The sequence below is a fragment of the Haliaeetus leucocephalus genome, unplaced genomic scaffold (assembly GCF_000737465.1).
Source record: "Haliaeetus leucocephalus isolate CR32 unplaced genomic scaffold, Haliaeetus_leucocephalus-4.0 Scaffold220, whole genome shotgun sequence".
Lineage (NCBI taxonomy): Eukaryota > Metazoa > Chordata > Aves > Accipitriformes > Accipitridae > Haliaeetus > Haliaeetus leucocephalus.
In genome coordinates, this window is record NW_010972656.1 from 237,393 (window position 1) to 254,150 (window position 16,758).

Consider the following 16,758-nt stretch of genomic DNA (forward strand, 5'->3'; position numbering starts at 1 on the left):
ATGACAACAGTTTCATCCAAAAATAATACGTTATTTCCCCCCTTGCTTCCAGAATTAATTTCAGAACCATTAAAATTCTATTAAAAACATCCAATTTTTATTTAATTTATTATAGCAGTATGTGGATGACAAAGTATTACTAGTACAGTAGATAAATCACATTTTACCCTCACAGTAGGTATCCTGTGAATTTAGCATTTCAGTGTAGTGAGAATGTAAATTATGCTCTCTATTCTTACACTTAAGATACAGTTAGAAAAAACATAATGCACAAATCAACAATGAACTCACAGTCAACGCCACCGTTTACCATCTTAGAATCACTCACATTGCTAATAAATTGCATGGGACAAGCGAAGCATGCCTCAGAATTTAGCTGTATCTGATGCATCTTCTCCATGATACGCACACACAGAAGTCATTAGTACAAATAGATGGTGTGCATGTACATTAAAAGAAACTTGACCATTGACATGGTCAAGACGACGCCATTTTAGAGTCAACTAGATCATTGACATGGTGAAGAGACTGCCACTACATAGAAATAAATATAACAATCAGGTAAATATGTTACATGCACTGTTCTCAGATCACTGTTGTAACTTCACATTGGAAAATCACATTACTTGGTGTCTTGGAAAGTTATGCTTAAAACCCACCATGATTTTTATCTTAAAGCTCTCAAATGTTGGCTATGTTTCCATTCAGATCTTACAATGATGTTCTATAATACAGCTGGGAAATTTCCACTCTCTCCTTTCCCTCTTTTTTTTTTTTTTTTGTTTCCCCTACTAGACTAATTTTCCAGAAAGCGCAAATGGGGAAAAAAGCTGAGAAAGAAAAGTTTTGTTTGACTACGTTGATAAGCTCACTTAGAGACAAATGATTGTCATTTAACACACACATCCACTGCTTCCTAACTCAGAATGACTTTGAACAGCCATCCAAATCCTCCAACAGTAGCTTTCTATCAGCCTTCTGGATAAAGCTGCCTTAGAGTAGGCTCCCATTGATCCGCCACTGAATGGTCTATAACTCAAAGGAATGCATTTCCCATGTGTGCTGCGAGGAAACTGTTGCTGTCAAAACGATATCTACTAATAGAAATTTCAGCTTCACAACTCACTGTCACAATTATTGCCTATGTAGGCTGGTTTATAGCGAATGAAAAACACGGATGAAGTTATTGAAGATACACAAACTATCTTGTCTATCTAATCAAACTGTTTTTTAACAGAAGTCCTTTAGGAAAGGCCTAAAACAAGACCACAGATTCAAAGATATCTGCAATAAAACAGTTGTTGGCAACTGATAAAGAAAGGAATGTTGTAAATAATCATGTTTAAGTAATTGCAGATGTATTGTTTTCTATTCCCATCACCCCACTGAGATCTCTTTAATCATTAGTCTTCAATAAGAAACTGGAAGCCATTTTAGAGTCATTTTGCATCTATTTATTAGTGATTTTACTTACAAAAACTAAATTCTGAATTACTGTTATGAAATAAGCTTAATAGATGCTTGGTAGCTATGGCATATAAATAACAGCAATTTTTCTTTACTACTAACACCCAAAATACCTCAATGTTCAAGCACCTTTACACACATTTTACAGCTTGAGAATTCTCACCACACAGACTTAACTATTGTCCACTACAAAAAAAAAGCATCTCCAAGTCCTGTGCCTATGATCAACTTATACCCAGTCTCTGGGCTTTATTATATTACTTGATTAAAATATGTTGTAATGCTTTCCTATTTTCCTCCTCTTTTGCTGAGATTGTTCTAATTAATGAAATCAGTTTTGTCAATAATATTGACAGTCTCTGACATCCACAAAGTAGATACATGGCACCAATCATCTTCCATTAACAAGACAGGAAATTACAATCTTCAGATGTCAGGGAGAGCTAAAGAAATCAAGGGCTAATTCAGGTCTGCTCTTAAACAGAAACCTGCCAAAACAGATGATCATTTGGGGTTGTTTGGGTTTTTGGTTTGTTTTGGGGGTGGTTTTTTTTTTTTGTTTGGGTTTTTTTTTTTTTTAGTGCCCTCTGTTCACTAGGAAACAGGCTGATACTTTTTACCGGGACATTTCAAATGATGATGCCCCAGATGCAAAAGGCTCTTTTCTCTATTTTACCTTTTCATAGCTACTTCCTAAGAAGTTATCAAAGGATGGTTTTCCGAGAACAGTGCTTAAATTTGCACTCAATCTATTGCATCCAAAAATTCACATTTGTCTGTGAGAACCTAATGCACACAGGTAGCTCCACAATCTCTTTCCTCCCATCTCCCCACTATCACAATGTGCTGGTTTTGGCTGGGATAGAGTTACTTTTCTTCACAGTAGCTAGTACAGGGCCGTGTTTCGGATTTGTGCTGGAAACAGTGTTGATAACACAGGGATGTTTTGGTTACTGCTGAGCAGTGCTCACCCAGAGCCAAGGGCTTTTCTGCTCCTCACCCCACCCCACCAGCGAGGAGGCTGGGGGGGCACAAGGAGTGGGGAAGGGACACAGCCAGGACAGCTGACCCCAACTGACCCAAGTGGTATTCCAGACCGTATGACGTCATGCTCAGCATACAAAGCTGGGGGAAGAGGAGGAGGTGGGGGGACATTTGGAGTGATGGTGTTTGTCTTCCTAAGTAACCGTGATGGAGCCCTGCTTTCCTGGAGATGGCTGAACACCTGCCTGCCCATGGGAAGTCATGAATGAATCCCTTGTTTTGCTTTGCTTGCGCGCACGGCTTTTGCTTTACCTATTAAACTGTCTTTATCTCAGCCCACGAGTTTTCTCACTTTTACCCTTCTGATTTTCCCCCTGCCATCCCACTGTGAGGGAGGTGAGCGAGCGGCTGCGTGGTGCTTAGTTGCCGGCTGAGGTTAAACCATGCCACGCCACCACCATCACGGGAAAAAAACAAAACGAAACAAAAAACCCAACAGGAATGCAGCATGATAGCAATGATGACTAGGAATCACTTTGAAGATGTGGATCCAAAGTTGTGACTTTTACCATTATAAGAATTATTAAACTACTCTTCAGGTACTACCTCTGAGACTGCATTTTCAGATGGGGATAATCTCAAGTGTGTTGCAAGTTTTTAAAAAAGGCCAAAACATCTATCCATGGGTTTATTAAGGAAATTACATTTACAAACTCAGACAAAAGCCCAGGAATTTTGTTTTCACAAGGAATCCAATTAATTCCCATTTGCAGTCTTGCTGAAGCTTGAGAGTGTCAATAACAGCTGCACAATACTTTATCTTTGTCTTATAAACAGAACTACTGAAGTCACAAGAGTCCCAAAAATCTCAGGTGTATTTTCCTGTCCAATTGCAACAATTGCTTTTTAATTACAAGTTGTCTAAAAAAAGAAATCAAGGTGGCATGTAAACCCATCCAAATAGTAAGAATGGCAAGACTAGTTTTAGCTTTTATAAAAAGTAGTTATTAAAATGAATGAAAGTTTCATAAAGGTAATCCTTCCTGTGTTTAGACAGTGATCATGAACGGCACTGAAACCCCCCCCCTCCAGATGAACTGCAGTGGTTAAAAAGAGAAAAAACTATTTTAAAAGCCTTTCTCTATAGCATGAAGCCTAAAAGCCAATGCCATATATTTAACCATCCATATTTTTGGATGTTCTCATTTTTAAATTTAAAGACCTCTGTGCTTTTTATTCCATGCTATATCCTTCACACTGGTTTGCCTGCAAGTAAAAAATTAATAAAAGATTGAATACTTAGTTTTCATTTTTGTTCCCGATCAAACATAGATCAAAGCATACCACTGCCATATGCTAATTTACTAACAGTGTTTCTGTTCATATCTTCCTTTGTAGCATACGTTATTATGCATATAATCTCAGGAAGAATAATTTCAACTTTCTTAATTTTTTGCTTGATTTCAATTACTTTTATTCTCTTTTTTATTGTAAAGTGCAATATGTTTACATGCAAACAATTGGCAAACTCTCTAGTGTTATAAATAACTGAATTTTGAGACATATGAATTCAATCTCTTGAGGTATAAATGGAATAGCGATAAGCCTCTGTGAAATATGATACTCATTCCCACTCACTCAATAAGTGGCTCATAACTCACTTGAGGGCTCCGAGTTCCTTATATTAAGATTTAAATTTCAGAAGAATGCCAATGTGCATCTATGTCTACAGGCTTAAAGATTCACATAGGGGTATTTTTTCAGTTTCATAGTTTTGAAGGCCTGATAAACAACATGAGACAGAAAGAACCAGAAATCTTTACAACAGTATACACATGTACTAAATACATATATATATATATGGAATATATACTGTACTGTAGATAGTTCTGTAAGTACACAGCAGGGAAAGTAGTGCAGGCAATGTTGATGTTTTCAGGTTGCCTGCAATATACTTCTACCACATTACTGATATTGTTCCTTTCCCTTCAGTCCTTTTTTTTTGATTGCCTCTAGTTTTGCCACACTGAAATTTGTCTGGCTTAAACTGATTATTTTTTGAAATTTTCAGTTAAGGTGGTCCAGCTGCACAGAACGAGGCCAGAAATCTGCAACAGAAAGTTCTGTGCTCTATAAACTTGAATTCTGACGGTAAATCTTTAACAGAGATGTGCATCTTACCATGCACATGGCAATCCACCCAGATCTGACAATGACATAAGCCTTGGGAAAGAAATCTCAGTATGTAAAACCACAAAACTTGAACTTAACACAACGTACATGCACCAAGGGTCTACCTTTACCGAGAATTCTTGCATCCTTCCCAGCTTCTAATATCAACAAGACCGTGCACATGTCATTCGTACAGAGTGGATGAATATGTTTTTGGGCAGACCTACTGTGTGGTACAATACGCTTAAGGGCAGCACTGGCACCCATATGAGAAAGCCAGTCTCCAGGCAACACAAAGAGCTTTGATCCACACAAAGCCCAGTCATGGAGGCATGCTGGGGAAGAAGTCTGACTGGTTGGGCAAAGAGGCTGGCAGTTTAAAAGGAGGGCTAAAATCTTCTAAAAAAAAAAAGAAATTGACAATTCAATAAAAAAGTGGGACTGACAAAACCTTGAACTAGTGCCAGATGTCAGCATGGAAGTGGAGGCAACGCTGAGGTGAGAAGAGGAAGTCACAAGTACAGGAAACAGACTGACGAATAAGTATTTATTAGAACAAACTTCCGGTGCCTATAAACTCTTTCCAATATCCTGAGTGCTGTCATTTCTTGCATATGCATCGGCAGTTCTGCTCTTTCCCCTCAACTCTTAAAATAATAATAAAAAAAATTAAAAAAAAAAAAAAAAAAAGGACAAAAAACCTCCATGGTATGTTTAACTTTATAAGCCCTAGCCATGTTGGGTGGGGTGGGGCTTTTGGTTTTTTTGTGTTTGTATATGAGAACTATAAACATAGAAATGTTAAGCAATGTCTAGATATACTGTAGAATCATTTGCAAGTACTCTTGACAAAGTGATCTAGAATTCATTATTCATAAAACTGACATCTACCTTGGAAGTTCCAACACTTTCAACAAAATACATTCCCCAAACTAGAGCTTTTCCCCATCCAAACAAACTCAGCAGAAAACCCCAGTCAAACCCACCCAGCAAATTGAAAAAAATCAGTTGTGAATCAGTAACTTGTTCTCTGAACAGAAACATCATTGCTTTAAGACCCACTTATCTGGATGACATACAGAATCAGAATCAAAGAACGGCTGCACTGAGTTAGACCAAATCATTTGACTGGCTCTGTATCTTTTCTCCAAGAAGAGCCATAAATAGATACCTAGTGATGCAAGATACTCTCCCTGCCTCCAGCTATTTTCAGTTCAGGAATTTCTGGAGCCAGATGTAGTTCCTGTACATCTAGTAATTTTCAATTAATATCTTGTCCACAAACATACCTAGCCTCACACTGAACTGATGAGAAGAAATGGCAGTTCTGAAGAAGAAATTTTTCCCTGCTTCTGATCTAGTGGCAACAAATCACAGGAAAAAAATTACAGCATTCATACATACACAGAAAAAACTATTTTTTCAAGGTTTCTAGTGCTTCCTTGAGACTGCAAAACTAGCCTAATAAGCCTGTCCTATCAGTGAAGTCATATGAAAAAGTTTCAGTAGAGGTTTTAAAACTTCAGTAACATTTCTCCTCAACTCTGCAGCAAATACACAGAATTCTTGACAGTGCTGTAGTTTCAGATGACCCATGCAACATATTTGTGACATTGTTACTGCAGAGTAATGGAGATTCATAAACTTGGGCTAATAAAACTTTTATGGTGCAGCATATCAGCATGTAATATTTCTCAATATAATGAAAGAGAAATAGATCTAGTTCAACACTGTACACTCAAGCCCAGAGCTGACCTAGAATTGAGAATGCCTTGCCAACAGCTTCCTTCATTTTAGGACATATAGCTTCCAGATCAAACTGAAATTGCCACTTCATCAGCTATGAGACAGATTAATTCTCCAGGGTATTCAATTACAAATAAAGCATAATTACTTTAACAGAATGTCATGCAATGACATGACAAAAATTTATGAGGTTAATTCCATGCCCACCGAAGTCACTGACAGTCTTGAAAATCATTGAACGGTAAAGATATAGGAGTGGGAGATTTTAGCAGTGTTTCAGAAAGCATAATTGACATACATTTCTGAAAGTTTTCCTCCCATTTCTCAGTAAAATGATACTGTCAAATATGTATAAAACATTAAAATATTAAACTTAAAAATTTGTGCATCATTTGACGAGCCTTTTAAGAGCTCTGCCCCGAATCTTTGTTTTTTCTTCAGGATCTAACATAGCATTGCAACAGCCATCTTTTATGGATGTTAGAATACTTACCTGCATTTAATGAAGGCAAGTTGTCTTTACCACTTATGCCTTCAGCGGTTGTACATTCACGAACCAATGCACACTACAAAAGAAACGCAATCACAAATGTAACACGTTCAGGTGTTACAAGGAAATTCATAGCAGTTTCTAAATGGCAGACTAAAAAACTGATAATATAACTTCCCAACCATTAATTATAATTTACAGTTTTCTCTTTATATTTCTGTTCCAATATACTGTAACACAATCAGAATTACGGCAGAGAAAATTGCAAAATATGATCAGGTATTCCATAATAAACCAGAAAGTTTTCCTACCAGTACAATGGCAGAGGTTCAAATAATTTTTGACAAGTTCTGTGCTTTCGGAGAGGTTTCTTTTGACAAGGCAGTTTTCACATGCACAGTGTCAGAAAGCATTCAATGAATTTTTAAACAAGGGAAAAGCAGAAACCACAAAAAGTCTTTAAAAATATGCTCATGGTTTGTGATTAAAGTCATTTGTTATACAAGTGAATTGGAAGATTTCTTTTATAAGCTTAGTGTATAAAATAAAAGTATAAAACGTTTATGGAAAAAATCAACTAGTGTAAACCTATGTTAAATGTACTAGGAAGTATATTTTTAATACTCCTCCTCCCCCCAGTCAGAAACCCCCCCCCACAGATAGCCTCTAAAGGTGATAGGGAGGTATGTTCCCAGGGCTTCCCGGGTTTCTAGATGTTCTGTTGCAGAGCTTGAAGCAAAGACCAAGATGTGATGTACTCTCTACCAGTTAATATCTCAGATTGAATTTAACTGTCACCTTACTCTTCCATGAGGAATTCCCTGCACATAGTTTATCTAACGAGTTAGCAAACCTAATTCAGGATTTAGTTCTTTGAAGTAATTCAGTAACTCCGCATTCTCACAATTGCATCCTCACTATGAACGTATAAACCAAGACTCCATGATGCAACTAATCCATAAAAACTAAGGACTCCTTCAAAGACCACAGAAAACACAGCTGTCGCAAGGCTGTTCTTTCTTGACAACTATTAGAAGCCCCTAGAAAAATGCTCTTAAAGAATTCTGGCTCCCCCAAGCTAGACACAGCTCATTAATTACATCTCAAATAATTGTGAGAAGTTCATTCCACATTTTGAAATGGAAGAAAAGCAAAATGAAAGAGAAGGCTGAAAAAAACAGTTCATGTTGCATATCTCGTGGAAGTTTTATAGTACAAAGCCAGAAAAATTTCACAGTGTTTGTTGGCTTCTTTGGAACTGATCCCACTGGTCCATTGTTTTAAAAGGGCATTGAAGTCTTTTGAGAAGAATGGGGGGGAAAAAAAAAAAAAAAAAAGGTGTAAAATCTATCCTCAGAGTTTGGCCCAAAAGCAGACTGTTTTGGCTGAGCAGAAAAGGTATTCAGAGCAATGCCCTTTTCCCCAAAAATATATTCTTACATGTTACTTCCAAACAAAAAAATGCAGTCCTTAACTTTACGTTCCCTGTAGCATTATCTAAAATTAGGGTTTTTTATTAAGAACAGAATATACCACAGTGTATAGTAGTACACCATAGTATAAGGGCTGCAAAAATTCTGTCAGTGAGAATGGGACTGCAGAGGCAGAGATGCCAGGAGGAGGCAACTCTGTACAGGTATGTCAGTTGCCATCAGCCAGGGACCCATTTAGAGATATCTTTTTTATTAACTGCAAATCATTCAAACCCTGATTTCCTCGCTCTGAGCAGTCATTTCTGAATTTCTCCCAAGCCCAAATCTCTTGGCATCATAGACACACCCCATCCATTCCACCCTCCCTCCTTTGGTTCTCTGTTCCTCTCAAATCCACTCCCCCCATATCATCTCCAGCTTTGGTCTCCACTGCTTTTGCCTATAACAACCTGCCTACTTAAGAGCATTTTTGCTCTTTCTGAGCCCTTCTGTCCTTCCTCTTGTCCCACACCATGAGCGCCCCAACTCCGAATCCCTACATACACTCTGGTCAACACTGTCCTGTGCTAGCACTCTGAGGCACCACTGCTGCGCCATCCCTCCCGTTGATTATTCCCAGCCACTGTGTGCTCCCATGAAACGTAGCTGAACCTGCCCCTTTGCAAGGGGATTCACCTCTTCTTCGGCTTGCCTGTCTGTCATTCTTTCCAAGTTTTCAGTATTGTGGGCACAGGTTGCACACAAAAATCCACGTGAACAGGACTTCAAGGGCAGAAAACAGAGGAACTGTCCAAGGGAAAAAGAAGTCAGATTTATGGCGTCTCTACGGACAGCTTTTTGATCAGGAGTGATTAAATATGGTCAGTTGAGGTCAAAATCAGCTCTTTTTTTCCTAAAGAAGGGGAGGGACTAGGAAACTGAGGATAGAGTATTATTCTGTACATTTTCATGAAAAACTATTTTTAGTTTAGGGAGATTAAGTGTACGTAATATTTTATTCCTGAAAGTTTTGATTAAGTCCTTAACCCAATTTGGAATTAGTAATTTAGGCATTTGGTACAGCTGATCATTCCAATTAACCTTGTGCAATGAACTGAGTTTCTACCTTTTGATCCTGGCTGTCTGTTGTGATGTGGTCCGTTTCCTCATCCTCTAGCTCTCCCATCTTCACAAGATTGACTTCAATGGTACCAACTGTCTTTCCACCATCAGAAGTCCTAGAAAAAAACCCCATGACATCAGGTCATTTGCAGCATCACAGTCCTTCAGTAAAAATACTGTCAGTAAACATTTAGTCCCTTCTCCGTTCTGTATAGCTACAGTCACCTGTATTGAACTTGTTATTTACAATCATAAAGCAAATGTTAACAATAATGCATATTGTAATTTCTCCAAATTCTTTATAGCAATGAAAGTTTTCATCACAAAACTGAGGATGGATAAGTGCTATAAATGGCAGAAGAATCCATGAACGCTGCCAAGTTTTCAGTCTAGACATTATTCCGTCTGTGGACCACCAGAGAAAGGGCTGTAACATTGCACCAATACCCCACTTACGACCCGCAATCTCACTGCACAGTACACTGCTTTGTTTCCTAACATAATACATGAAGAAAGGACATGCTCAGTATATTAATAAACCTCCTGCTAAACCAAAATAATGAAACTAATCTGAATTTCACTTTTCCTTTTGTAGTCCCTTTGCAAAGTAATTATTCAGAATCAACCCCATTTCTTTAACTATAGAGGAGAAGATAACAGTTCCAGGTGAATTCCTTTATTATCTTCTCTGCAAATAGTTTACTTCCATTTAAGCAAGATAAATAGCAATTCAGATTTACACCTCCGAACAAAAAGTATTGCTCACTAGCTTTTGAAAGAAACAAGGGTTTAAACTCCAAAAAGACACTGAATGCTTTTTTCCGCTTTCGCTGGTAGCAAAACACCAAGATTCACCACACAGTCTATCTCCCCTGGCTTATTCTGAACAGCTGGATTTTTTGAAAGGAAGGAAAGAAGGGTAACAGATCATGTAATAATAATGAGGAAAGCATAACAGCAGCCACCAAGCAAAAGTCGGCAAAAGGAAATGACGAGAATAAGTTTAGCAGAATTGCAAAAGCACAGAGAGGAAGAAGAATGAAAACAAATGGGTTTGGGGCAATCCTGTGTATAATCTCAGAAGTGAAGATGAGAAGTGATGAGGCAGGACAAAGGAATACATAGAAGAGGGACTAGAGGGCTGGCAATAAAAAAGAAAAACTTACTTTCAGAAACAGTAATATTAGAAAAAAAGCGTTTCCATTAAAAACTGCCATTTTCCCAAGGCAATCCTCGTCGCGGGAAAACATCAAAAGCCCCTTCAACAGAGAGACTCTTCCAGAACTTCAGAAAAATAGTCCTCCCATTATATTGGTAAAGGAAGGAACCCCCCGCCCTGCACCCCAAACCAGGGGGATTTCACCAACCAGGAGAAAGACTGCAGCCCGCTCACCGGCTGCCTGGTATACCCGCGTGCCCAGCACGGTACTACGCGGAGGTACCCCCCCAGGCCCGGTTGGCGCCGTACAGCTCTGTGCGCCAACTCCCGCTGCCTCTCGGGTGCTGAGAGCCCCCGAGCAGCACCGCGCCGACGTCTCCCGCTCTCGGGCAGGGCAGCCCCAGCTCAGCTTTGCCTTGCTGCCTTCTGCCGTGCGCAGGCTTTCCCAGAGCGCTTGCTGGTGCCCCAGGCGGGAGGGCTCTGTCTCTGCTTTGAGCTCCCACAATTTTTCATCATCTGTATTTCTGCATGCAGTATAAGGCCTTAATTAAGCCAGAGTATGCCAGCTCTTTACACTGACTATAGCTAAGCACGTACGTTAGTCTTTTCAGGCATGGATACTTATTTATCATGCTAAATCAAAACTACCATTTTTTACAGTAAAGTCTCAAAATATAGCCACCCCCAAGCCTCAAATTTAAATAATTATTTTGGTTGCGAACCATTATGCTTGAATACGTGACTCAGTAGAATACACTCATCTTGCAACTATATAAGTTAAATATGTTCTTATATAAAACCCTGCAAAATACACGCAATTCTTCATATTTTACATGTGTCACTACTTCATTTGCTCTAAGCCAAACTCATTACTGACAATAAAGAAACAATTTAAAATGAACCAATTCCAGCTAGCCTTGCAATCAAAGAAGCCTACGCTAATTAAAAAAGAATACAAAAGAGAAGTAATGAGGAAGAAGGGTTCAATGTCCAAAGGGTGTTTATGAGCAAAAATACATAATAATTTTGAAATGCATGAGAACAACTTAAGCGCCTTCTCTGAATGAAGAAGATTCCCCTGTGTTGGTACAGCTTAGTGGTTTAACTTCATTTGTTTTCTCCTTCCTGTGTCAAATGAGCAAGCAAACCAGCCTACCTCAACAAAAGGATTGCAGCATTTCCAAGGAGAAGGGGAATACAACAGATGTTAGCAAACCACATACACCTTTAAAAATCAAAGTAAACGTGCAGCTGTAAGACTGAAAATTTTTCAACAGGTTAACGTGTCCCGATCAAAGTGTCAAGTGGATGACCTCATTACTGGGCTGGCTTAAATATGTGACAGCACTTTGCTGTTATCCTGGTCTGAAAGGAAAACGTTGCATTCATTTGACTTCCAGAAGCAAAATCCTGCCCACCCTTTTTTTAGGGAACACATTTTTCTAAGGCCAAAGAGACCCACAAGTCTGAGACAGACTTGCATAAAACAGATCTGATTTCAAATTACATCAGGGTAAATTAAAAGTGTAAACAAACATCGAGCAAAACAGCTCAATTTGCAAATGAACTGATACAAGCCAACAAGGCAAACAAAATAAAAATGGAAATGCCAGTTATATTTTCTCAGTCCTTGTCTCCCTTTCTTTAGAACACTAAATATTCCTCCTCATTGCTGTTACTAGAGGCTTGGCCTCAGTATGGCAGTGATCACTGCATTGCTTGCCTGCACAAGTAGCAATATGTATTTGGAAGCTTCCTCCATACACATTTAAAAAATATGACTAATCTAATTCCACTTTGTATCAATTTTTTCAATTATTTTCTTCTCAAAATCACTCCTGTTCTGATCTAATACATATGTAATATTACAACCTGAAACATGCAGTATCTGCAAGAGAAGGTAATGAAACAGAATAAAACTAAACAGTGTGACTGCTGCATCGTAGTTGTACTCCTTTCCACATGGAAATATGAAAACACAGTTTAAAAAACAAAAAAACCCAGTTTCTTTTGAACGTTACAGGCACATAAATCAACAAAGAGCACTACAAATGTCCAGGGAGAAACTGTCATTAGCTGTGTCAGACACTGTGAATTTAAAATACCACTGGTGCATGAGAGTCTTCAAACAACAGACATGTCATGCTTTTAAAACTTTCAAACAACATCATGAGATTAAAATTTCGTTTGAAAGAAAATTAAAAGTGAGAAACAGAAGTGATGCATTGGGAAAAATAAATAAAAACACTAGCAATCACACTTAAATAAAATAAAAATCTATATTATTTTACTTTGCACCAACAGAAACAGTATTGTGCACACACACACGTATGTACACACTTCATGCCATTTGCCTGGACAGACAGGAAGAGACAATCTCACACATACACACTGTTCAACAGAGCATCAGGAGAATAATTAATTGGTTTTAGGGTACTTCATAATGCATTAGGATAGAATCATCTTATTTGCTGTAGTTTAATAAAGCTGAAAAGCGCACTCTGCACTCACGTGGTGCAGTGAAGACTGTCCCTGCATCAAATTGCTTGCAGTCACGAGACAAGAGATACTATAGACCCACAGGACAAAGGATTGCACCTTGACAAACCTGCACAGGGACAGTGGGCATGGCAAATACACCAATAAGAACAACAACAACAAAAAGCGTTGATATGAAGAAGCCCACATAAGGCTCAAACTCTAGCTGGCTTACGGAGTTGGAAAATTGCTGATTTTTTTTTTTTTTAGCAGCCTAGGACAAGGAGCACCGATCACCTATCTGTCCACAGAGCATCTGCATTTGCAATATGACCAATGAAAAGGAGACAAAGTGTTAGAAGAGTGATTTCTAAACCAGATTTAGAATCCAGTGTCATAGGATGCAGGCTTCAGCAGCAAAGCTGGCAATGTTTCGCTCTATCCCTAACCATTTAGTCCAACGTGACTACATACTGCAGTGCTTACTCCACCTACCACAGCCATAATCCTGTGACAGTCTGCATTCACCTAAGCTGGAGTCACCAATGACCCATCTTCTGATGAACCTTGCAGAGGTGATTGAGTGAAACAGTAGGTTTTGAAATTAAAAAAAAAAAAATCCTTCTATCAACGTTAAAAGCAATATTGTTGTTCTACTCGCTGAGCCAAACCCAAAGACTTTTGAAGCAGCCATGAAATCTGCTCAGGTTTAAAACCACAATTACTTATGAATGCTTCTAATATTAATTTAAAGTTTATTATACGTATGGATTTCCTTACCATCCCAAGTCCTTAAGGATCACCAGATCAGTATAAGTTCCCTCAAATGCAAAGAGGGAAGGAGCTAGTCAGCACCATCCTGAGCAGCAGGAATATGTGCCCACCTTAATACTTCTGGTGATAAAAGGTTGACCCAGGCATCCGGAGAGAAAGCAGGTAACAAGCTAGCAGTGGAAAAGCAAGTGAGCTAGATGGACTGAGAATAGCAGCCATTTGCCTCCAATGCTGTTCTCATCAAGTTTCATTGCCGCATGTTGAATATGCAAATTTAGGCCCACTAATTGGTTCCCATGGCCATACCTTTTTTTCAAAAAAAAAAAAAAAAAAAAAAGGGCTCAAGAACACAAAGAAAGAGAAGCAGAGTGTGCATTTGCATAGCTATGTTAATTATAAATGACAAAGCAACTGCCTGCCTGAAAAGCAAACTGCATGACTTTCAGTCTAGCAAGCAGCCCCTTTCTCCAATGCATAATACACAATAAATGCCATTAGTACAGACTAACATACATATTGTCATAAAATAATTTTCTCCACTGCTGCAATATATTTTGAAATATGGAAGCACAAAACTATTGTACTTGCATAGAAATGTTTATTCTGTGAATTCACAGTGGAGTCTATTGCAACCAATACCATTTTTAAACAAGTCCACTGATAAATAACATCCTGTTGCATTCTAAGGTAAATAAACAAAGTTTTGCACTGTTCAATTCCTTCTCAGTTTTCATGATTTCAATGTACTGTTGATTAAGCTTCATGTCAAAACAAGTTTCACCTCAACTGTATAGGAGATTTGCCTGGCTTATAAAGCCAGGCTGTTGTTCACCTGCTTCCTGGGGTGGATGACATGACGTGAAGCAGCCAAGAAACAATTTCAGGATGGAGACCAAGTAAAACTAGTTGAGGGCAGACTTGTACTGAATTTTAATAGGGAAAAGCAGCTAAATATATAGTATTTTATAGTCATCATTTTCTAAAGAAGTTATATGTACATAAATGACTGTAAAAATTAGTGTGCCACTTTCAAATTCTCTGTAGTTAGTTAAACAATGGGAACGTAACTATTACTGAAGTGCAGTTACGTGTCTTCTGGCCCACTGAACAAGATGCTTGGAAGACAGTGTTAGGAGGGAGGGAAGTAGGGGAGACTTTCTTTAATGGAGTCTTGGAGTTATTTTTTTGAACTTTCCAAAAATAACTATGGCTTATTTCCTTTATTTAAACGAAATAGGTTCAGTCCTGCCCAAGATTAATGAAAATAAGACAGCTAAACCAAGCAGATTGATAGATATTGTCCTAGAGGTCAAATACAGCCACATGTTTAAAGAAAGTCTATTCAGTACCTGACTGACAGACATCCACAGGCACATTCTCTCAGATAATCTGTATAATTTATGCACTATATCCTAGTTCTTGTTTTTGGCTGCTTAGCTCCATCGCTACAAGTTCCTGCTCACAGGGGCCAAAGGATCCGAGTGGTATTGATATTACCCTAGTTTCATATTGAAGTAGCCTACTTACACTTTTGTACTGTCTACTAAGAGGAGCATCTCAGACAGATGGACCTTATTTTCACAGAGAGCACGAAAGAGCACTATTATCTTTTTTCCTTTGCTGCTTCTTACATGTAACTTACTGGAAATCATACCAAATCACCCGAGCCAAAGAGGGCCTTCCTGAAAACAGGGCAAACAGCTAATGGAAGTACTAATTGCTAGCCCTTTACAAATGGCCATAAGACCTCAACCAAGCAAAGAAACACATTACAGTGTTCTTAAAAGAAAGGCATTGGCAAAAAGATCCTCTAGACTGAACTTAAAATGTAAATAAACTAAAAAAAAAAAAAAAAAAAAAATCAGCATTAATTACTAAAACAGCAATCAGCATACCTAACTCTTATTTACAAAGAAAAAAGGATGTATGCTTGCTTTTTTTAAAAAAAATTGGGTACACTGCAACATAGTCAATATTAAGAAACCTTCTGCTACTGAATATGGCTTTTGTTTTATTCAATAGTCCATTTTATCCTGTTCATCATCACAACCCTATGAGAAAGCTGGAAGCAAGTGGCATTGCATTACCATTACAAAATGAAACATTCAAGCCTATAGGAGGCATTTCTACTTTTATAAATATCATATTGGAAACTGCAATCCCAAGTCTCTAGTTACTAAATTCCTCTGCCAACATCAGCTGTGTATTTGGTCAGAATTGAAGCAATTCTACAAATTGACCCGTTCAGGTTTTGATGATTAGATATAGGTGCACACATGAACAGTAAACACTCAGCCATCTGTTTAGGGGACCTTTATGGAGAAGAAAGGACAATCAAAATAAAAACTTCTTTTGCAGAGGCTTTGTAACTTGTGTCCCTAATTACTATTAAAGGTATAATGGCAGGGAAAGGGAAAAAATAGAGCATAGTTTGTCAACAGTAAGGAATTGTAGATGTATGCCACCCCTCCACAACTGAGAAAAATACTAGTATATTCCTTTAAGAACACTTTATATCGTTACATTGTACCTAAGAAAGACAATTGCAAGACATAACAACTGAAAAAAACAGTGAAAAAGTAACCAGATTCTATAATTACTCCAATATTTACAGGGCACACCACAGAGCTATTTCTGGATCCTTTAATCTCTACTTCAGATCTAACAAAGGAATATCTCAATCACAGGCACTCCCTGGTAAACTTCCACCCAAAGTGTATCAACAAGAATTAAATAGAATTGCATGCTCTGACAAGGCCCTTGGTATATCCCCTATCCTCCTGAGGGATACTAATATAATAGGGCAACTAGAGGAAAGCAAGTTTAGATTACTAGACTGTTCTGGTTAAACTGCCATTGAAGAAACATGGAGAATTTCTATTGATTTTGTGCAGCTGAATATCCATAATCAGGAAACAATCCCACATTTAAAAGGTTAGGATTTTTTTTCTTAA

The 16,758-nt window shown here is 38.2% G+C and overlaps 1 protein-coding gene across 1 annotated transcript in view; it reads right to left on the reverse strand.

Annotated features, from left to right (window-relative positions):
• The window catches only part of INPP4B (inositol polyphosphate-4-phosphatase, type II, 105kDa), a 297,867-nt gene that overhangs the window by 106,240 nt on the left and 174,869 nt on the right, over positions 1-16,758 (reverse strand). The window contains exons 10-11 of the mRNA XM_010566942.1: positions 9,398-9,509; positions 6,863-6,935 (exon numbers count right to left, since the gene is read on the reverse strand). Of these exons, the coding sequence (XP_010565244.1) occupies positions 6,863-6,935; positions 9,398-9,509 (185 nt within the window). The remainder of the gene's footprint in view (positions 1-6,862; positions 6,936-9,397; positions 9,510-16,758) is intronic.